The sequence below is a fragment of the Aspergillus undulatus genome, assembly GCF_047715775.1.
Source record: "Aspergillus undulatus strain CBS 261.88 unplaced genomic scaffold BDV17scaffold_7, whole genome shotgun sequence".
In the NCBI taxonomy this organism is placed as follows: domain Eukaryota; kingdom Fungi; phylum Ascomycota; class Eurotiomycetes; order Eurotiales; family Aspergillaceae; genus Aspergillus; species Aspergillus undulatus.
Window position 1 is genome coordinate 290809 of NW_027396611.1, and position 20164 is coordinate 310972.

A 20164-nucleotide genomic window follows, 5' to 3' on the forward strand; every position below is an offset into this window, starting at 1 on the left:
TTGACGATGAGTGAACTCATCATGACCCTGAGACCCCAGGATACTGAGCTGATGGTATGGCCGAGCGGGGTATGGGAATCGACCAGACTCCAACAAGGATCTACCTAGGTATGCACTATGTGACGGATTGCAGATGGGGCAATGTGGAGAGCATGGAGGTGGAGGTACCAACACTAGCTTTTTTTCCAAGATGTAAATCACTTTGACATGCCGCCTAGTTGTAACCGTGAGACCTACTCTTACTTCGGATTTCAAGCAGTCATATCAATGGAAACAATACTCAGGCGTCAGTAAGATAACGATATGCATCCCCAACATCAAGAGATGACGACATCCTACCACCCCTTCAACCAGAGTTCAAATGACAAGCGCTAATACGGGAAAACCCCAAAAGCAGTCAGTATTTGGTGTCATGTCTCCAAGTAATTAAGCTGCGGGGTATGTCTGGGGCCAGCCGGGGCTCGGCAGATAGCCCTAAGTCTCCTCCCAATAGAGCCGATTCCTCAGCTTCCCCGGTAGCTTTCCCATTCCAGTGGGCCTTACTGACCCGGCTGGCCAATAGCTTCTCGTGCTTTACAACTCTGTTCGCGGGGAAACCTATCCTTCGCACTCTTCAGCTTGCGGCAGGGATGTGTTTAGTTGTACTGTGGCAGCAGCCATAGCGTATCTATGGCCCCTCCGTCTTGTCCCCGAGACATTCATTTACCAGGACCGAACTCGCCTGCGATATCTCGGCTCTTTTATGTCGAAGACCAAATCTCTTCTACAGTTATCAACTGACTATACTGTTCATGGCAACTTATGTAGACTCATGTGCACTAACCAGCAGCATATTTCTTCTTCTCGGCACAGGACAATCAGAGTCCGAGACTGGAAACAGCACAGTACGGCCCACAATGCGCGATTGGTAAGCAGTGGCGTATTGCATGCTGAGGGCGTCGCGGTTAGAAAATCTAGAGAGATGAATTATGAGGCAAACGTGAAGAGCTTTATTGAAGTAATAAGAACCCCATTCCAGAATCTGAATTTGCTCGTAAAGAGATAAAACCCAAAGACAGATCGGCGGGTAGTATAGTCCTGTAATTGAGCCCATCGGGAGATCCTAGCACTTGATCAAGTACGTAGGAAACCAAAGCGGCCCTATGTAGCCAGAGTGCCTTTCCCGAAGGCTGACATTGCATGTCCTCCCACCAACTCTAAGTTCAATTTCGAGTTCCCATATAGACACTGATTTTTGAGTCTGCTGACATCGTGATCCCATATAGACACTGATTTTTGAGTCTGCTGACATCGTGAACTATGTAGCACCGTACTCTGTTGTACTACTGGATACCCTAGCCATTACAGCCGCAATGCCTGACCTTGTTCAGCCCAACGCTTTGCAGGCGAGATCGCAGGCCCTAGGAAAGCGCCAAGGCGAGGACGACGAGCCCGTAAGTCAGCAAAGCCTAGCAGTCTACTCCGTATCTAGCTCTAGCTAGCTCAGCTCTTACAAGTATTTTCCTTTTTCCTTGGTTTGTTCAAGGGTATTCCTAATGACGAGAGGGAGGCTGACATTGCTCGCTACGCTCGGAACTAGCGCAATGCCGACTACTGCGATGAGTGAGGGGAATCCGACGGGGACCACCCCTAACAGAAGGGCCTGCTGCTTCATTCTCAGGACTAGGTAGTCAGCTTCTACCCTTGTATGATAATGGATGCGGCGTTTGTGCACAAGGGATAGGGCCGTTATCTGGAAGGATTCGCTGTTTGAGGCTCGAGTGGGTGGGACAATTGAAGGACAAGATTATGAACAGAACATAATGAAATGACCAAACAGTGGATAATAGGCTATATCACAGTTCAACACCAAGCATTACTTTTTGGGGGGGGATTAAACCGAGGACGCCTTGGACGTTCATTGCCAGCCCTAATAGGGCCGCTGACCAATTAGGGCCGGCATATGAGACTCGGAGTCCCGGGCTTTTGATCAGCCGCAGCTGCCTTCCTCATTCTTGACCCTCCAAGGCTTCTCCCCCATCCGTCCTGGACTTGCATGGACAAATGGAATCATGCTCAGAAAAGAAGTTGGCGTGTCCCAACTGTCCAATCAAATTCGGTCACCGTGAGGTCTGTCAGCCCCTTGGGATTTGGGCTTCCTGAATGATGATTTATCGCTACGCCAGCGCCGCAATTCTGCACTGGTTCTTAGTAGTAGCGCACCGATACAGCCCTCCGACATTATTGGGGACTTATCGGCTACCTTGCCCTCCTCCAAGCCGAGTGAATGCCACGACCGAACTGTACAATCATAGCATGGGATTCATCTTTCGAGTTCTTCGGGCCTGGCCGAGGATGCTGGCTGAAGAATTCCAGATTCCGCCATTGATTCATCATAGCCAGGTTAATGACGGCAAGCTTCTGCCGCTACCCCTCGCCAATTGCTTCACGGTCAAGATGTGGCACGGGCATTGCATAGGAGCACAAGAAATAGTTCACAGATTGATTATGCAGGAGATCAACACCCTTCTTGGCTAAAGCCCACCCTCGCAACCCTCGAGCACCTAACCCTCTACTCAACGCTATACATAGGCTTCTTCCCCAAATGCGACCTGCGCCCTCTACACTTCCCGCGACTGAAAACCCTCGCCCTGGGAAACCACACCTTCTGCCACGACTCTCAACCCCAGTGGATCCTCTCCCACGCTGATACCCTCACGGAGCTGTACCTCGACGACTGTAGCATAATGTGGGAAGCAGCAGTCTACAACGAGGCCGCGTCCGACGAAAACACATCCGAGCGAACACTTCTCCCGCGCGACGCATTCAAGCCGCATCCGCATCTTCCCAACCGCAAGCTGTACTATGCTTACGCGTCGCGGTGGGCGGATTATTTCAACGTGTTCAAAGACAAAACTCCCGCGGCTCAGGCACTTCCGGTATGGGCACTGCCCGGATTGGTGGGCGGATGACTCGATGCCATTTGAGGCGGAGGAGAGGATTAAGATTGGGTTTCATGATGAGAGTTATTTGGTTTTTTATGATGGGATTTTGCCGAGTGAGCATACGCAGCATATTTATTGGAAGGTTCCGAGGGAGGGGGGTGCGGCTGAGGATGTGCATGGAAAGGTATTGGAGCCTTCAGAGGAGGATAGGCGGGCGTTGGTGGAGCTTCTTAAGAAGTTAGGGCAAGAATGTCCTTTGGAAAAGGATTAGATGTGGTAGTATGTGTAGCTCGCTAAAGAATAAATCCATGCCATCTTAAACAATCTATTCGGGGTATATTTGACTGATCCAATACAACTTGGCATGCATGTAGCAACGCTAATCCAACACTGACACCGTAAACGAATCCAAACACCAATGCCAGGCAGAAACCATTGAGAGAGCCTTCATCATCACTTCCTCTTGACACCAACAATCAACCTCGAAAGCATCTCCCTCTCCCTTCTAACAGCAACCAACCTCGCATCCTCAATAACCCTCCCCTCCATAACCCCCTTCAGGTCCCCATCCGCCGCAAACGAACTAACAACCTTATCCTGCACCCTCGCTCTCGTCCTCACTCCACTTCCCCTCCCACCGCCCCAAACAACAACCCACTCCTTAACCCTCGCCTTATCCAGAATCTCCGTCCCCGCACAAATCTTTGAATGAGCACCGACATCCGCACCCCGCCCAATAGTAACCTGATTATCAACAACGACCCCCGAGTGCAGTCGTACCCCAGACGCAATAGTCACCTGCGCGCCAATGGTAACATTATTCGAAATCGTAATACCCTGCTCCTCCCCTCCAGTCCCAATCCCAGTCCTAATTTGCGGCGGAGTTGATCCCGATCCCGGTTGCAGATTCGGCGGCGTCCCGATAACGCTCTTCTCGGCGATGATGCATCCTTCTCCGATTTTGATGGCGCCCTCGGTTGCGCAGATTCGTGTCCTCGGGTGGATGATTGTTCCTTTCCCGATTGAGATTGAGTATGGGCCGCAGAAGTTTGCGCTGTCGGAGACTGTGGCGGATGGATGGGCGCTGATTTGGGCCGGGGGCGGTCGGGGGGTGAATGGTTGGGATTGTGGGGTTTGTGAGGAGGGGCGGTGGTGTGGTGGTGGGCGGAGGTGTTGTGATGATGAGGAGGGTTGTCGTTGGTCCATTTGGAGGGCTGGACTAAAGTTTGTTGAAGGTTGTCTGTTGTATGATGGTTTGGTTGCGGAGGAGCTTGGGCAACTGGGCTTGGGGATGTTTTGGAGGCGGAGCTAAGCTCGGCTTTAGTCCGATCACGGGGTCGGAGGCCTAAAATAGCTAGCGCGACGGCCACTTGGCTTACTCCCCATGCAGGTCTTCGCTCTTCAGCCTCGCCTCCAATAATCCAACCGTTTCACTGCAGATGCAGACCAGAGCAAGAGATGCATGCAGAAGCAGTTCCGACAGCAAAAGACAAAAGAAAAAGCACCAAGAAGTCTCGTTTTGGCTGTCGGACTTGTCGGTAAGGAGATATCATGTAAGGGAGGATAGACTTGCTTACTGACTTGCTCCACCAGGGTGCGCCGCATCAAATGCGACGAGACCCCCGGCTCTTGCAAAAACTGCACGAAAATCGGGCGGGGCTGCGACTATGATATCCAGCGACTACCCCTCTCAAGAGCAGGAGGTGCTGCCTTCGACAGGGGAAACCAAATGCAACTACCCACGGAGATCGCAGCGACTTTTCGCTGGGCGATAACCTCCGATGAGCGGCGATGCTACTCATACTTCCAGCATTTCACGGTCCCAATGCTCTCAGAAGTCTTCTACTCGCCCCTGTGGCACGACTTGATCGTCCAAGTGAGCAAGACAGAGCCCGCGGTCTACCACGCCGTAAGCCCTGGGCGCTGTCCACCAAGACTCGGAAACCTACGGCATGCCGTTACCGGGTCAGGATTTACAGAATGAATGGCATCGCTTCGCGCTAGAGCAATGTGGGAGGTCGTTTGCCCTGCTAAGTCGGCGTCATTCGTCTCAGGATCCCATGTTTCGGAACGTCGTGCTCCTCTGTTGTCTCCTTTTCGTCCTCGCCCAGCTAATGCGAGGCCAATACGATGAAGCCGTTCAACATATATCGAATGGGATCCGGGTCTTGAACGAGGCTTCCGCCCAGGGCTCGCTTGAGCAGTCCGTCGAGCCCTGGATAATCACAGCATTTGCCCATCTGGGAACGCAATCTCCGCATTATGGGGTGGAGGAGGTCTTGACCATAAGCCATGTGGCAGGGCAGCCAGTGGTCCCATTCTATGGCTCTGGACTGTTTGCCAACTTCCACGAAGCACAGCAGATTCTCAGCTCCGTTTTGACCGCCGCGTGTCGGTTCCTTCTACAGTGCGAGACTCACTCTGAGGACGAAATTTACTTGAACTATGCGTCCCTACAGCACGAGCAAATGCAGCTCCTCTCCCGAATGAGCGCTTTTGACAACCACTTCGTGTCTTTCCTCTCGACCACGCCGCTTAATCGGAAAGAACAAAGAGCAGCCGATATGATGCTTCTCTGTCGCCGCAGCTTGAGCCTACTTGTGCAAGTAGCCCTTATTTCGGACAAGGCCGCCATAGACTATTTCACTCCAGAGTACGAGGCACACTTATCGATAGTAGAGATGATAATGGAGAAATACCCCGAGCGTCCAACCGTCATGCTCGAACTTGGCATTCTACCGCCGCTATACAACGCGGCAATGTGGTGTCGAGACTTCAATGTCCGAGTCCGCGCGATCAAAGCCCTTCGATCTTGGCCTCACCGCGAGGGTTTATTCGACTCGAACTGGCTTGCTTTTTTAGCACTGCAGCGAATGAAAATTGATCTGAAGATTCGGCCCGTCCCAGATGCTACGGCTGAGTTCTTCAAGCAGTCGCTTCATGAGGAACAGGGCAGGTGGCAGGATCTTGATCGCCGTGAGTTTACCCTTGAGGATGCCTTGGGATCGACGAGGTGTATGCGGAATTGGTATTGTGTGAGGGGGCTTCAGAGAATTACGGCTATGCGCAGTACTTGAGAGAGCCCTGCATTGATACATTATTGTATACTCCCTGTGCATATTCGAGCCTTGCAGAGTGAAATACCATTTTCCATGCTTTGGATGTGTTTCCCGCTATGTCCATCGACGATAATTACAGCTAGGACCGCAGGTTAAGAGAACATCTCTTTTCTGTCAAAGGCCCCGTCAAGGAGCAAGGGCCCAAGCCTCATTTACAGAGTTTGATCAAGTCCTGGAGCAGGTCATTATTTTCCTTGAAGACGTGGCCAAATTTGGAGAGATCCTCAGCCTTGATGTCGCGGCGGGCCTTCGCCGCCCTGCCAATGTTAGACGCTGTGCGCCCACTCCCTGCGAAGAGAATACTCAGCAACTCCATCGGCGCAAGTTTTGGATCCTTCACAATGTCATAGCCAGCTAACGCCAAGCTGGAGTCACGTCCGCCAACAGGGCTGCATCAACGACCCAGCCGATTCCCGCGATGGTGCCAACAATCTCACCGGCAAAGGGGAGCATGAGCAGGGCGGCCGAAATGATGGTGATGATGAAGTTACGTCTCTCTTCTTCTTCTTCTTTCTCTTTCTTTTTTTCGCCTATTTCCTTCACTTGCGCCATGCTTTTAACCGCTTGGAGGAGCATGAAAATGGGCGTGGAATACGCCTCGACCGCGTCTGTGTCGTCGCCGTCCCAGAGGAAGAACGAGAGGCCGGCCCATGTCCCGGCAACGTCAATCTGGAGATCCTTGAACTGGGGCAGGGCATTTCCGATGGAATCTTTGGGGTTGGGGGATGGTGAAGTCGGCTTTGGCGTGAGGGATATTCATGTTATTCTGTACGATGTCGACGCATTGTTTGTTGACCGCCGTGGGTGAAACTCGGGTCGCATTCGTGGTCTTTATGGACAACGTCGGAAACCTTGACCTAATCTCGTTGCACGCCATACTTGGATTGCAATTTGTCGTAGAATCATTTCTCGCCGACGAAGGTGTTTTTGACTGTCCAGCGGTTGCTCAGTTCCGGAATAAAGCATGACTGGGGGTTCTGACCATTCCCTGTTTTTTAATTCGGAGCATTGGACATATTTCCCGTCATCAGAGATCAATTCATTGATTGCCTCTGCACCCATGTCGTCGGAGGTATTCACGTTGTAGTCGAATTTCTCGTCGTAGCCATTGTCACCAGAGGCTCAGCATCACCGGCGCAAACGAGCCAAGGACGAGATGCAAGCTCATGACGCCGATAAAAAGAGGCTCGAGAACGTGTAGCATATTACAAGCAATGGTGATGGCCACTAGCCATTATATAACTTCATTCTGCGTAAGACTAGGAACATTTACACCGACGCATGTACTCTGTTCAGCTTGGCATCTGTCCAAATGCCCAGGCCAGCTGCAGATTTCCCACCAAGTACAGACAGCTACAATAATAATCACTTTTGATGACCACCGCTTTCCATTCAGGTTCGCTCATACAATCCATAACTGAGCTTTCTTGTCCATCGAGTCCTATATGCTCGCGTACCCAAGGTCATCAAGCAAAGCTCCGGAATACAAAACCACAGCTCTCTAATTCGTCCTTATCTTTTAGCAGCCTAACAAACAATCTTGAAATAAGACGCAAGCCAGCAAGTCGACGACCCTGAGACTCACCCTTTGTTGTCCCTTCATTTAGAACCCTAATTTCGCTACATATATATAGAAACCAGCACACCACAAACGAATATCTAGATCCACGCAGAGGATCCGCCTACAAAGACGTATCGCAATGTGGGAATAGGGATAGCTAAGTACGTAAGACACCGCTTAGTCTAATACATCCCATTTTGTCAGTCAAACTTCCAACCGACGCAAGGAAACCATCACGTCCTGCCCGTCTGCAATGCTCGCTACACCCGAAGCCTTGGTAAGATCCGCGCTCGGAAACGGTTGCCCCTCCACCATCTCAACGTCATAATTCCCTAGCAACAACGCAACAAAAGTAAACACCGCCTTCTTAGCAAGAAACCGGCCGGGGCATACGTGCTTTCCTGCACCCCATGGCCTATACGCCACCTTCGTCTTGAGCGTCTTGTCGCGCTGGAACCGCTCGGCCTGGAGGGTTTCGGGAGTTGGACCCCAAGTGGACCGGTCAAGGTGGAGTTGGCGGTAGATGATCTAGACATGGAGATGTAAACGTAAGTCTTCTATAGATGACAAGGAAAAGTGGCTGGAAGGGCAGGGCAGGGGATCCTAACTTACCAATACCTTGCTTCCTTCTTTCAATGTCTTGCCGCCAATGGTGCTAGTCGACGAGACATGGCGTGTCATCGGGCTCGTTACGATCAAACGAAGGACCTCGCTGTAGAGCGAGTCAAGTATCGGGCAGTTCTCCGTTAGGTATGTATGGTCGACGGCTTGTGTTTGGGGATTAATGGCGGGTTGGATTTCGAGGGATATGGAGCGGAGTAGAGCTGCATTACTCAGGAGGTGGGCGACGAGCCAGAAACATAGTTTGTACATGTTTCCTATGATGCTGTTCATGGCGTACTACTATTAGTACGTCCTGCAAAGCAAAGACGCGAGGGAAAGGGAGGAAAGGAAAGGGATGTCAACGCACGACGAAGTATGCAGCATAAACATCCGGGCAATCTCCTCGTTAGTGAGATCCAGATCGCGCAATAAGCGTTCGACTGACGAGACCCAGAAGTTCGAGTGACCCCTCTCGTCTGGCGGAAGGCTAAAGTACGTCACGAAGAGGTGGATCATGTCCCTCTTAGCGGCTAACATGTCCCTACTCAAGAAGCTAGGAAGCCCAAAGAGGAACTTCCAGTTTGATTTCTCCCAGTCCATGTAACGCCCTGCGAAGCCCGGCTGGATCTGGAGAATCACGTCCCCGTAGTAAGCGCTGACAACGCCACTCACCAGAGCCTCCGCACAGAGTCTATGGAGAGAGAAAATTGTCCCTGTACTCGGAGGGTCCCCTGTGCTCAATCTTAACTTAGTAGGGCTCAGAATTGCCGCGATCCGCGGGATGATATCCTCTTCGACGAATGAATCTAGCTCCCTGCCAGGACTGATGTGTTGCCTATAGAGATCGATAATTGTGTCTGTAGCATGGAGCGGTCCAGCACGTAGTGCTGGCGCTGGTGTTTTGGGGCTTGCGACGGGAGCGAAGAGTCTGTCAGCAGCGGGCTTGGATATTTCGAATTTCAGTAAAAGGTCCTTTGCCAGTGGTTCGAGGGTAAACGTCTTCGAGTGTCTGCTAATCTCGGCTGCGTCGACGGGGTCGGAGATGATATATAGGGTTTCACCGAACAAAGTGACGCGGAATGGAGCTCTCGAGTTGTCCAATTGCTTGCTGGGATACGAGTTAGTTCGGCTTGGAGAATCTACTTTATTCAATTCTCAATCCAGGCGGGATGAAGAACATTGCCTGTGTCACGGCTTTATCGAAATCGGCAAAGAAGGAAATGAGGGGTCCTGAATCGTCGCGTGAGCGGATAGTGGTCAATGAAAGTCATCGCTAGAGGAAAACGTACCGAAGACTAAATAAAAGAGAATTGTGTGTTAGCCCTGGCCAGATACTGGTTCTGAGGTCAGGCTGGGGGAGAATACATGGGATCCAATATGGTACTTCCTTCGGCTCATCAGGGTGCAGGAATGGTCGGATTGTGAAGCGCCATAATCTCCAGGACATAATGCAGAGCACTGCACAGCCGCAGAGCATGAATAACATATTGAGAGCCACTGGGAAGTATATCTCTTCAGAGCGAGTGACTAGCTTTTCATCAGTTTCGTGGTGATGGCTGTATCAACGTGTGGTGGGCTGCTGTTAGCTTGAAAATTAGGGGATGGGGTGGATTGACATGGTTGCTCAAGGGCTATGGGCGAGGAGGGGAAAGACGTATATCGTACAAGCTCGTGTCTATACGCTGGAAATCTTCCTCCGCATTCTCTAAGTTCAGCTAATGCTCTTCTGTGTGTCGAGGTTTGTCTTTTGCGTCATGTCATTCCCACCACATGGTGTCCGAGGCTGGGCTTGAACATGCACCCCTTGGCCACCTGTACTCATGCAATGCACTTACCCCTAATTAAATCAAGCCAGCCTTTCAGCTACACGTATACCTAGCTTTGCTGTGTGAGGTTGCATTTGGTTCTTCACCCCGCTCAGAGAAGCATGTCAGATTACCTCTGATTGGACTCATAACATTGCCATGCCGGAGCGGCGCATCCAGTCCAAAGCGGGCGATGTATACGAGAAAATCGCCCCTTCCCCGCAACGAGGAAGAAATACAATAGAAATAGGATTGGAGTTCTTGGGGTTGACGGACAGAGTGGCTGGCTGGCTGACGGGGATAAAGATCCTTCCCAACGGGCGATGTAACCAACCCAGCGCGTCCATCTCTGCCGATATTTGTCCGACTTCAAAGAACCGTGGGGATGGGGTCATCCTAACTTCATCATGGAACTGCTTCTAGACCCAGGTCGGAGTTATAAATATGGCTTGCTTTCCCGGCTCTTACCAGCTCAAGACAAAGCAGATCCCAGTCCCGTAGTCCAACTTGAATCCAAACCTGCATCAAAGCCAAAGACTATCAAAGGTATTTACTTACCGCGCCTTGTCCTTGTCGTTCGGACCTTCCTTCTAAGCCTTGGCTAACTAGTGCCTACCAGATCTTCAAATCTCCAAAACAACCCCCACTGTACGTATTTGAGGCTTTGTGCAACGGCGTTGGACTCAACTTAACCCGGCCCAACCTGCTCTTCCTTAACGGCTGACATGCGCTCGATAGATCCTCTACAAAATGTGGCCCGGTGTCGGTTATGGCTCTCCTACAAGCGAAGGTGGTGGTGGAGAGGCACTTCCCAAATAGGCTCCTAGGGCAATGGTACGGCCCTGGCATGGAGGTGGAGGAGGAGGTGTGAAGGGGGACGTTAGCCGTGTTGTGTCGTCCAAAGAGAATGAAAGAGGCGACGAGCTTGAGGCAAAGGATATGATAAGCTGGTGGATCTTTGGGCTTATATGTACTTGATTCTATCATTAAATAAGCCCAATAACATCCCTCCTGGCTATTATTATGAGTCTTGCTTATCACGTTGTAGGCAGGAGAACCAGAACGATCAATGACATATACCCACAGTGTGGACTAGTACTCACATTTCTATCATTCATACCTATTCTTTTGTTTCTCTTCATGCCGAGCGCTTGTATAACTTGCGTATTGGGTAGCCACGCATAAAACCAGTTAATGACTCAATTATATGGCAGTTTATTTCACAATTCGCGGGCTCTGCTTCGTTTTATTGATACTGCAGCACTTGACAATGTCTTGCAGGGAGGCAACCTACCCTAGGAATATGAGCAAAGAACTCAAGATGCAATTGACACCGTGCAAGAAGGGGAATGGAAAGAGTTCGCCGCGTTCGCAAGCTCCCGGTTGGAATAAAGTGATCACTGGTTGGGAGAGGATTGCTCTCATTCTCATTGGAAATGCCAGTCATCCATTATCAGGTACGTACTATACCAGGTTCCTTCAGAAGTGGGTACTGAATATCAATCCATCAGGTGCATTTGGCTCCGGAGCCATGTTCGCCATGGAAGATGGTTGGGTTCTTGCGCGAGCGCTTGAGCATGCCTATTCCTATAGCCACCCCAAGTTCTGTTCTCTGCTTGTGCTATACAAGAGGTTTTAGGAATCTTCGAACAAATTAGGTTTCCTTACTACGCCAAAATGTGAGCTTTGATTATCCCTATGTATCCGTAGGATCTGAAGCTGGCTTGCATTTGACTAATGGAATGGATTACAAAAGTATGCGCACCTAGGCGAAACTCGCGATAAGACGCAGCAATCGCAAGTCAAGGATAGAGACCAAGAATTCGATGCGGTTCTGCAAGATAGGATTGATAATCTTCTCTACGATGATAAGGATATCATCTATAAAAACGATATAGAGAAGGTTTGGGAGGAATACAAACCCAAAGCCAGTGGAAAATAGACATTGCGCGCCTCTAGCAACAGCAAGTTTATTCTTCTGCTACCTGTGGTTGCTGACTCTCTGCGGCTGTTAATTGGAGGCCAAGCGATATCTTATCACTGTGCTAGTTGCGAAGGGGAGGATGGAATGCATCCTGTGGAGGTGAGAGAAAACGTTTCCCATCATGAACATGACACAACGCAAATAATGCTGGACGAGGAGAAGAGGGGAATTAGGAGAACTTTTGCTGAAGCAACATTGAAGGCGCTGAGATCGGGCAGCGGTGACCAATTGCTTCAGGCTAGAAACGGATGAACCTCCGGCATTCCTTGGAAGAGTCCTGCTCCATGACCAAGCTAGTTTTCAGCGAAGAAGACGACGCAAAAGTATTGTGTTTCACTTGGCAAGGCTGACTCATGAGACAACTGGGTTCATTGCAGAGCCGGCCATGCTTGATCGACCATCAGCCTCGTCCCTAGGCGCCCGAGCGCAGGCTGCGGCTGACGTGGGAAAAAAGCCCCTCACTCTGCTACACTGCAGTACAAGAGGCTGATATCCTGCCACCTTCGATTACAGAATCTAGAAGCTTAAGCGTCGGAGCGCACAATGAGCGCGGAGTTCAAAGACACCACTCCAACGTCCGTACAAGGGACCTAGGCGACGGCCATTGTCCGGTTCCAGGAACGCACAGGCCAAAGGCTAAACGGGGTTACCAGGGGACCATCTGATCTGCAAAAAGCCCTTCGACGGTCACCGGCACGTACTCCAGGATCTTCTCTCTGACCATGCATGGGGCTGCTCGCCGGGTACCAGCACCATGGCCAGTATTCATGTCGAGGGTCCGGTTTTGCCAAGGGTCTTTGTCAGGAGAAGTTGTCTTGGAGGGCAGCAGCTCCAGCCAGTCAGAGGCAAGCCAGAGATTCAATTCTGGGGCAGAACCTTGCTAGAGCCGCTGGACCCAAACTACTTTAAATTAGGGCACATGGAACTTATCTGTGATTCGTCAGGATTCAGATCTAGTTGGATTTAGCGCCCAGCCTTACCCGGGCGTAAACATGAGCGCCATGGTTCGCTTTATAAAATGGCTAGTCTTCCCCCTATTTCAGCATGCGTTGAATTTTTTTTTTTTTGTGCAGCTGCCATCAAGGGATGTCTTGTTTTTGCAGATTTACTTTTTATCTCGTGGCTTTGATTGATCCTCCTTAATTTCTGATTAAGTGTCTGATCTACGATGTCTACCCGCGTGCTTCTTCCGTGGCTATCGCTAGCCCTAGCCGCACTGCTGCCTTGTACGTGAACAGAGGACTCCTTATCTACATTCATTGACTCCATTACAGCCACGACAGCAGAAGAGTGCCATCGGGACTATACTCTAGAAAGCGGACTCGGCGCCGATGACTTCACGGACTGCACTACCATTATCGGGAACATCGACCTTGGAGAAAGTTATTGGAATGAGGTGTTGTTCCCAAACACCGTCAACATCACTGGCACCATCACCATTCGCGATCTGGGGCCCGATAACGCCTGCTGTCATTCCTGGACAGAGGGTATATCGGCGCCACTCCTTGAACACCTAGGCGGACTCGTTATCGATAATACCTCCTCTGGCGATGTGTCGCTGCCGAAACTGAAATCGATCGGACAGATCCATATCTCCCTTCTCGATTGCGACTGGCCTGATCTGCAGTTCCCCTCGCTGGTGGAGGCTGATTCAATCAATATTAGCCGCTCTTTCCGCAGGTTAGTACTTGATGTCCTACTTCTACCCCTGCCAGCTTGCCCAGATATTGATTTGATTGGTTTGCCTGCCTAGCCTGAATCTCGAGTCTCTTCGAACAGTTAGAGACGGTCTGGAGGTCGATTATCTCTCCTATACCGGTAAGATGTTTGAGCGCGGGAGTGTTTGCCGCGAACCCAGCGCACGCTCCATTGCTCTTCCAGCCCTGGAATCTGCGGGCTTTCTGAGCCTGGGGGGTATACTGGCCAAGTGCGTTATCTCTCGCCTCTCTTCTCTTTCAGCCATTCTAATGATACTCTGATTGATTATAGCATCTCATTACCTGAATTGAAATCCATTGGACCGCCAGCTAGTCCAGCGTCCGAGTCTGGCCTGCGCCTCCATTTAGCACATGCGGAAAGTGCACTTAATCTTACCCTGCCTAAGCTCGAAGCAATAGATAGCCAGCTCTACGTCCATGGCAAAATCAAGAGGTCTTTATCTCCCTTTCTTTTTCTTCTCTCGCCTTGTGCTGATTTCCATTCAGACTCAGAATGCCCGCCCTCCTGAACACAACTGCATCGATTCATATCGACGCGTCAGAATCAGAGAACCTCCGCATTGCATGGCCAATCGAAAGCGCTTCAAGCATTGACCTCCGAGGCTTTATAGAATAGTAGGCTTACCTCAATCCAGCCCGAGCCGGGCATCATAAAGCCAAAGCTAACACGTCCACCTTCAGCGCCTGGCTCTACGGGATCACACGATTCAAATCCATATCTGTCTCTTCAAAAACCTGGTTCGACTGTGAGAAATTTGAGCGCTCTTTACAAGCTGTTCAGTCCATGTATCGTGACAACGGACCTATAACCTGCTCGTCGAATCCGCGGAAGAACAATAATCTAGCCCTGAAGCTTGCTCTGGGGATAGCTATACCGCTTTCTGTCATTGCGAGTTTGGTTATTTTCTTCTGTGTCAAACGCAACGCTAAGAAACAGAAGAAGGCTCCTGTCTTGGCTGGGGGTGGAACTGAGCTTACTACTGTTTCGGCGCTGGAGAGGGAAAGAGAGAGGGAAATGGCCGATGATGTTGGCGTGCAGAGACCTAGGACGCCACCGCCGCCGTATTCTGCTACTTAGCTTGATGTCCTTCCAATTGAAATCTTATTCCGAAGGTGAAAAAAGTAAACGAAGTCAGATGCTTAACTTGTCAGCAAGCAGCACCTTTGATTCTGATTCGTATATGAGGTCCGCTGCACGCGGCCCGGGGCTGTAGCGGTCTTAACACTTAAGTACTAGGTACCGCGGCGTACTGAGTAATGTAGGGCTAGTGAGGTCAGGTAATAGGAGGTAGGTAAGCAACGTCCCATTCCATCTCCCCCAGACAAACAAGCCAGACGGCGTTAGTTATAACTTGTATAGTAGGGCACCTAATTATCCCATTCTTTATATTTAGCGCAATTGCAAATGCCAATAAAACATATCAGATTCTGGGATCCGTTATACTACTGCGTGTTGTCTTCTATAATAGAATGTCTTCCTTGGGGGCGAAAGCTCCGCGGGTATGAAGATTATATCCATAGCTCGGAGATTTCTTGCGTCTCCCTGGCTGCAGGAATCACGGATGTTTACTACGTACTGTTATGTTTTACTTCCTAGGAAGACGCATGGTTATGGTTCTGTGTAGAGTAATGGTGTCCCGACGTCGCCGAGAGGCGAGGTTTGCTTGAGACTGGAATGGGAAGGTGTAGGACTGAATCAGACCAGAGAAGAGATAGAAAAGAAGACCAGGGAATGAAACAACAATCAGTTGGAGGTACGTACCTTGTAACATGATATCGTTTTGCCGTAGCGCTCGATACCGAGTGTGTGGTGAAGTTTTCATTGAAATACTAGTACATCTCGGAGAGAGAACACATAACTGCAGTCTGGTTGACATGAAAGTGTACTCCTTAGCGAAACGTCAAAGTACTGAGGAAGTAGCAAGCCAAATACGTACACACTGGGGGTTTTTGGGACGGAAGGCAGTGGTGCATAATCCATTCTCCAAAATCAAAAAAGCAACAGTATGCGACGACAAATTGCATGACTAACTCCCCTTCAGATTTTACCCTCGTTCCAAATTGGCACGGCCTCATGGACAATATGGGGATGGTTGTAGCAGTCCGTACCCCCAAGGATAGTTTTGGTCGTGACCATGTGGCCCGACCCCGTCCTTGAGTAGATCGTAGCCGGAGCATCCATCACAGCATGTTCTGTAGAACTTGTGACAGTCACCGGACTGCGCACGGGAACCTTCACATTAACTCCGCTACCCAATGACAGTCGCTCGGTCTTGGTACTGCCCCATCCGAAGTCCTCAATAGTTCTTATCTCCGATGAGATTCCTCCGCCGGCAATACCTGGCACGCCAAACGACGCCTTCGCACCGACCATGAGCTCAAAGCCCTTAGAGAGGTGGAAAGATGTTGTTTGAGTCACTTCATGTTCGGTGTCCGCCACCATCAAATCCTCCTCCCGTCTTTCGGTCCGTGTTGTGGCGTCGAAGAGACTCGGCGCCAGAGCAGCGACGGTCCCTTGTCAATGTCATACTCGATATAGCCGAGCACCATGATTTTCGAAGATAAAGGAGAAGTACTGGTCATCCCAGATCTTGCGGTCTGCTGCGAAATTAAGACACTCTGTTGCCGCTGTTTGAGATGATCACCACATTCTGAGTGGGCGTGTGAAGATGAAAGTATCCGGTGAATAGGCCGCGGCCAGGCTGGAATGCGAAAAATTGGTCATCATAACTGGTGTTTTTCTCCGTTTGGCCTGCCTTCGCAGCCCATCACACCGTGAGCAGAGTACGGGGAAGTTGCTGCCTCTTTCGCTTTTGATGAAGTAGCGATCCTGGCCCGGGGCGTGTTCCAAGGTGAACTAGGAGTCTGGGTGTATGGGCTTGGATTCGACAGGGGTATTTCCTAGATTGTCGGGGCCGGTTCGTGCGACTACCACACACTGGGCCCAGAGACCGAGGAGGCGGAACATGACGCCTGGCGGCGAGACATAGAATTCTTCGGCCATCTGGGGGATAGATGGATAAGTGAAGCACCTGAGTAACCAGTATCCATCACGCTGTCAGGTAGGCGAGCGTACGAACATAGGCATTTAAAGTGACTGGGATTCTTTTGCCTTATATAATCTATGACTCCATGACCAAACTGTATTTTGTAGACGGAGTCGTACCAGTTAGGGTTTGCGGGGCCGCTGACTGGTGTGGTGGAAGGCGCAACGATCACAACAATCCTCGTTGGCCACTACAGCACCAACCGTGTCGTCCATCTGCTTCTCAGCGAGTGGGCCTGTCTGGTGGAGCGAACTTCCGGTATCAGTTGAGCAAGCGAATGGTTGCCAACTTCCCGTCATGGATGTTTCCCTCCAGGCGGATCTTGCACAATGACGAGGAGACTTTCTCTGGCTGAGACGGCTCGGTATAGTGTCACCCATGGAAGGAACGTCCCAGGGCCTGGAATCCATTGTACCTTCCTGAAAGACATCAGCCATTTTCGCATCTGAGGAGGGAGTGACTCGCTTGTACCTGCCTAAACAATAGTCCGCAATGCGAATTTGATTTTTCAAGGATTCCGGTTGTATGGTCTGCCCTATCAGAATCCACTTGGATAGCCAATGTTCGGGTATTCCTCGATCGCTGAGAAATAGTTCCGGATTTCCATCTTCAAGACCCTGGGACTCTCCATACAACTGAAACCTACTATGGATCAAGTGTCTCGGTACTATGTCAAGGCTGCGCACAGGAAGCAGCATTCTCCGCGGGCGATCAGTATCTTTCATTCTTGATTTCCCACTGTTGTTGGTTCCCATTGCGAATCAAGGTCCGATGTGGTAGGTTCTCGGTATAGTGATCCGGCACGTTCTGTCTGGCACCCTCGAGTGGAGCATTTTTGATGTAGTCGAAGTACCCTTACCGAATGCTCGCCTAGCATTCCTTTGACGGTTCTTTTCGAGGCTCAAATCAGTTCCTTGATATTGATTGCTGTTTTCATCGACTTGTCAGTCCCCTCTACCTAGCAGGTATTGAAATGCTTACCAATACCATCCTTCACCGTTCTCGTCTCTGAGTAGCCGGTGATGAGTCCTTCCAAGTGATTCGCAATTGACATACACCATCCACAGCAAGATAATGCAACGAATATGCATCTCCATGTCCAACGGCGGGAATCCGGTTAGGACGAGTCAAGTTACGGTTTGTCATTCTCTGGAAACCGAAAGTTATCCCGGGTTTTATTTTTTTGTCTCTCCCTGATATCATGGAGCGTAGCCAAAGGGTACCCAGATCATATGGCTTCTCTATCACCCCTCGATTCTGCGGGTCGTCAAGGCTTGGATGCGCCCGAAGAGGAGCATAATTAAATGCCGTGGTCTGGCATCGAACGGAACGGAATTTGGAGGGCTCCAGGTATACAGGGCTTGCGTTGAGCTGTATATACAGAGCCAAAACCCAACAACTCCTCCCTCAAAACCCGCTCCACCCCCTCCAAATACATCCTAATATCCTTTGGATCCTGGTATGCCTCATTGAACTGATAAACAGATCGCAACTGGTCGCGGAAAGTATAGATATGAAACCCCGTCATCCCCAGGATAACATCACACGCAAGCTTCCAGTCCTGGACGACAACTTCTTATCTCCATGCGCATAAGAACGCTGTAGATGGTTCTCCACAATCCCCAAACTGCTAACCAGCGCGTCTGTGGGAATCGGTGCAGTTTGGTACTCGGGCGTCTTGACGAGCTGCTCGATATGCCGGGTGAAGTAGCCGTGGATTTCAAGGATCTCGGGGTGAGCGGTGATATACCCTCGATAGTACGTGTTCAGTGTGGCAGTAAGTTCGTCGAAAGTGGCGGGGAGATCAATCGAGAACGGAAGGGACACGTAGTAGTTCGCTGCGGCGGTTTTGTTGTAAGGAGGCTGCAGGCGACTGCGGAGGTTGAACTCGCAGGGGGAAGTATACCGCGCCGTATTCGATGCCGGATCAGCGTGCTTGCTGAGAATGCTGATATATGCAGCGTGTACGGCGGAGGATACGGTTATCCCCTTGCTTTTGCAGGCCTTGATGATTGCGGATGTTGTTTCTGCGTTGAAGACGTATTCCATTGCCTGGCATTGTCCGGGTGGTACCTTGCCGATTTTGGATGGGAATCCGATGGCGGGAAGTTTTGTGATGTATTCCATCAGGAGCCCTTTGGCCTTCTCGCCCTGTTCGGTCGTCGGAGGGCGTCCGGAGCCCAGGATGTCATCCAGCGCAGGCGTGAGTCGGGTGTGTTCATCGCAGAAAGAAATATTGGGGTCGGGGCTGATCAGGGCTTGGAAGAACCGATCCCACCACATAATCATGCCGATGCCGTCGACGGTAGCATGGTGGGCATGTAAAACCAGCTCTGATGACTTGGGCAGGTAGTATAGCGTAGCCGGCTTCATGGTCCGACCTATTTTGCAAAGCTCTTCCCCATCGTGAGTATGGTCGACGATGAATGTCGACTCAAGCCACTTTTCGAGACCTGCCTCGTCCGGAACCTCGTACACCTTCTTTCCATCTTCGAGCGTTGTTGCGATATCAGGCTCCTCGAACCGAACTTGCTTCCAGGCGTGTCTGAGCGCCGATTCCACATCAGTGATACTCAGGTCGACCTTGACCTTCGAGCAAACGGTGTATTGTTGGCGCCCGTCGTAGAGCGCTGCGGTGATGTTCCCGATAAAGACGAAATACTCTTCCATCCCGCTTAGCGGGCGCTCCCACCGGGTAGCGGATACTTGAGTCCAGTTCATTGTTTGCGGCTGGCCAGTTCTTTCCCACGGTTTGGGAGTAGACGAGGGGCGCAATCAGGGCCTGTGTTTTTAGGCGCCTGCAGATTTCCAGCCCTTTGTTCCAGCCCCCAAGATGCCCATACTAGGTCAGATCCGGGAATCTGCCGCGCAACTATACCTCATGGAGATAGTGATCCGGCGCCTTGATTGGATACACCGACTGTTCTGAATGTTCTGTCTGAACCCAAAAAGGTTGGGGTCGTCGCGCGTCCAATCAACGAGCGTTGGCCCCCAAGTGGAACCCCGCGGCTGTGTTATGGGAAAGCCGTGCAGGAGAGCAACCAAGGCGATTAGACCTATTCTCTGGCACAACGTTCGACCCGCTTCGGAGCTTCAGTAGGTAAGTCAAATATATCTGTAGATGACCTTGCGAGCTTCACGTCATTGACACGGGAGTGGGCTGGTTCACAGTCTTGCGAGTCTAATCCAGAACCGTAAGCGGCGGGCTTGACTTGGAGATCGACGGGTAGGTATGACTTGAAGGAGCTAAAATAGGGTGAGTCTCAATCAGGTTTTTGCCTTCGACTAGAGGATATTCATGATAGTTGGGCTTCAAAGCAGAGGTGGCCGGCCAACCGTAACACTGAGCCTCCTTCCTAGGTGGGTACATCGTCCAATCTGTTGGCAATCGCGCTTGAGGGAG

General features: G+C 50.8%; 7 protein-coding genes across 7 annotated transcripts; 3 read left to right on the plus strand and 4 right to left on the minus strand.

Annotated features, from left to right (window-relative positions):
- Positions 1-1352: 1352 nt before the first annotated feature.
- On the plus strand, positions 1353-3195 carry BDV17DRAFT_288188 (uncharacterized protein; the record flags this gene model as incomplete). Its single annotated transcript, XM_073761339.1, has 3 exons — positions 1353-1433; positions 2481-2918; positions 2968-3195. 3 exons carry the CDS (start codon positions 1353-1355, stop codon positions 3193-3195), a joined length of 747 nt encoding a protein of 248 aa, XP_073618943.1.
- Positions 3196-3204: 9 nt separating this feature from the next.
- On the minus strand, positions 3205-4189 carry BDV17DRAFT_254914 (transferase hexapeptide domain protein). Its single transcript, XM_073756851.1, has one exon. It carries the CDS (start codon positions 4128-4130, stop codon positions 3378-3380), a length of 753 nt encoding a protein of 250 aa, XP_073618944.1. The 5' UTR covers positions 4131-4189; the 3' UTR covers positions 3205-3377.
- A 162-nt stretch (positions 4190-4351) lies between these two features.
- BDV17DRAFT_301093 (Zn(II)2Cys6 transcription factor domain-containing protein) lies at positions 4352-6001 on the plus strand (the record flags this gene model as incomplete). Its single annotated transcript, XM_073764185.1, has 3 exons — positions 4352-4462; positions 4518-4833; positions 4895-6001. The coding sequence occupies exons 1-3, from the start codon at positions 4383-4385 to the stop codon at positions 5999-6001; spliced, it is 1503 nt and encodes a 500-aa protein (XP_073618945.1). The 5' UTR covers positions 4352-4382.
- A 1807-nt stretch (positions 6002-7808) lies between these two features.
- Positions 7809-9693, minus strand: BDV17DRAFT_279786 (cytochrome P450; the record flags this gene model as incomplete). Its single annotated transcript, XM_073759775.1, has 5 exons — positions 7809-8132; positions 8217-8490; positions 8575-8898; positions 8956-9346; positions 9573-9693. 5 exons carry the CDS (start codon positions 9691-9693, stop codon positions 7809-7811), a joined length of 1434 nt encoding a protein of 477 aa, XP_073618946.1.
- Positions 9694-10506: 813 nt separating this feature from the next.
- On the minus strand, positions 10507-11035 carry BDV17DRAFT_254917 (uncharacterized protein). Its single transcript, XM_073756852.1, has 3 exons — positions 10751-11035; positions 10632-10660; positions 10507-10558 (listed from the first exon to the last, which is right to left on the minus strand). The coding sequence occupies exons 1-3, from the start codon at positions 10997-10999 to the stop codon at positions 10537-10539; spliced, it is 300 nt and encodes a 99-aa protein (XP_073618947.1). The 5' UTR covers positions 11000-11035; the 3' UTR covers positions 10507-10536.
- A 2019-nt stretch (positions 11036-13054) lies between these two features.
- On the plus strand, positions 13055-14835 carry BDV17DRAFT_254919 (uncharacterized protein). Its single transcript, XM_073756853.1, has 6 exons — positions 13055-13222; positions 13271-13676; positions 13750-13923; positions 13986-14147; positions 14201-14329; positions 14396-14835. The coding sequence occupies exons 1-6, from the start codon at positions 13165-13167 to the stop codon at positions 14790-14792; spliced, it is 1326 nt and encodes a 441-aa protein (XP_073618948.1). The 5' UTR covers positions 13055-13164; the 3' UTR covers positions 14793-14835.
- A 3122-nt stretch (positions 14836-17957) lies between these two features.
- BDV17DRAFT_254923 (uncharacterized protein) lies at positions 17958-19491 on the minus strand. The gene has a single exon (XM_073756854.1). It carries the CDS (start codon positions 19480-19482, stop codon positions 18286-18288), a length of 1197 nt encoding a protein of 398 aa, XP_073618949.1. The 5' UTR covers positions 19483-19491; the 3' UTR covers positions 17958-18285.
- Between the last annotated feature and the right edge of the window lie 673 nt (positions 19492-20164).

Bases quoted from the DNA above. Each gene is read 5' to 3' on its own strand.
- BDV17DRAFT_254914 (XM_073756851.1), bottom strand. From the start codon at position 4,130: ATGGACCAACGACAACCCTCCTCATCATCACAACACCTCCGCCCACCA.
- BDV17DRAFT_254917 (XM_073756852.1), bottom strand. From the start codon at position 10,999: ATGATAGAATCAAGTACATATAAGCCCAAAGATCCACCAGCTTATCAT. The intron at 10,661-10,750 runs CTATCGAGCGCA...TCAAATACGTAC, and splicing joins GGCCACATTTTGTAGAGGAT to AGTGGGGGTTGTTTTGGAGA. The intron at 10,559-10,631 runs CTGGTAGGCACT...GTAAGTAAATAC, and splicing joins TGTTTTGGAGATTTGAAGAT to CTTTGATAGTCTTTGGCTTT.
- BDV17DRAFT_254919 (XM_073756853.1), top strand. From the start codon at position 13,165: ATGTCTACCCGCGTGCTTCTTCCGTGGCTATCGCTAGCCCTAGCCGCA. The intron at 13,924-13,985 runs GTGCGTTATCTC...GATTGATTATAG, and splicing joins CTGGGGGGTATACTGGCCAA to CATCTCATTACCTGAATTGA. The intron at 14,148-14,200 runs GTCTTTATCTCC...ATTTCCATTCAG, and splicing joins GTCCATGGCAAAATCAAGAG to ACTCAGAATGCCCGCCCTCC.
- BDV17DRAFT_254923 (XM_073756854.1), bottom strand. From the start codon at position 19,482: ATGAACTGGACTCAAGTATCCGCTACCCGGTGGGAGCGCCCGCTAAGC.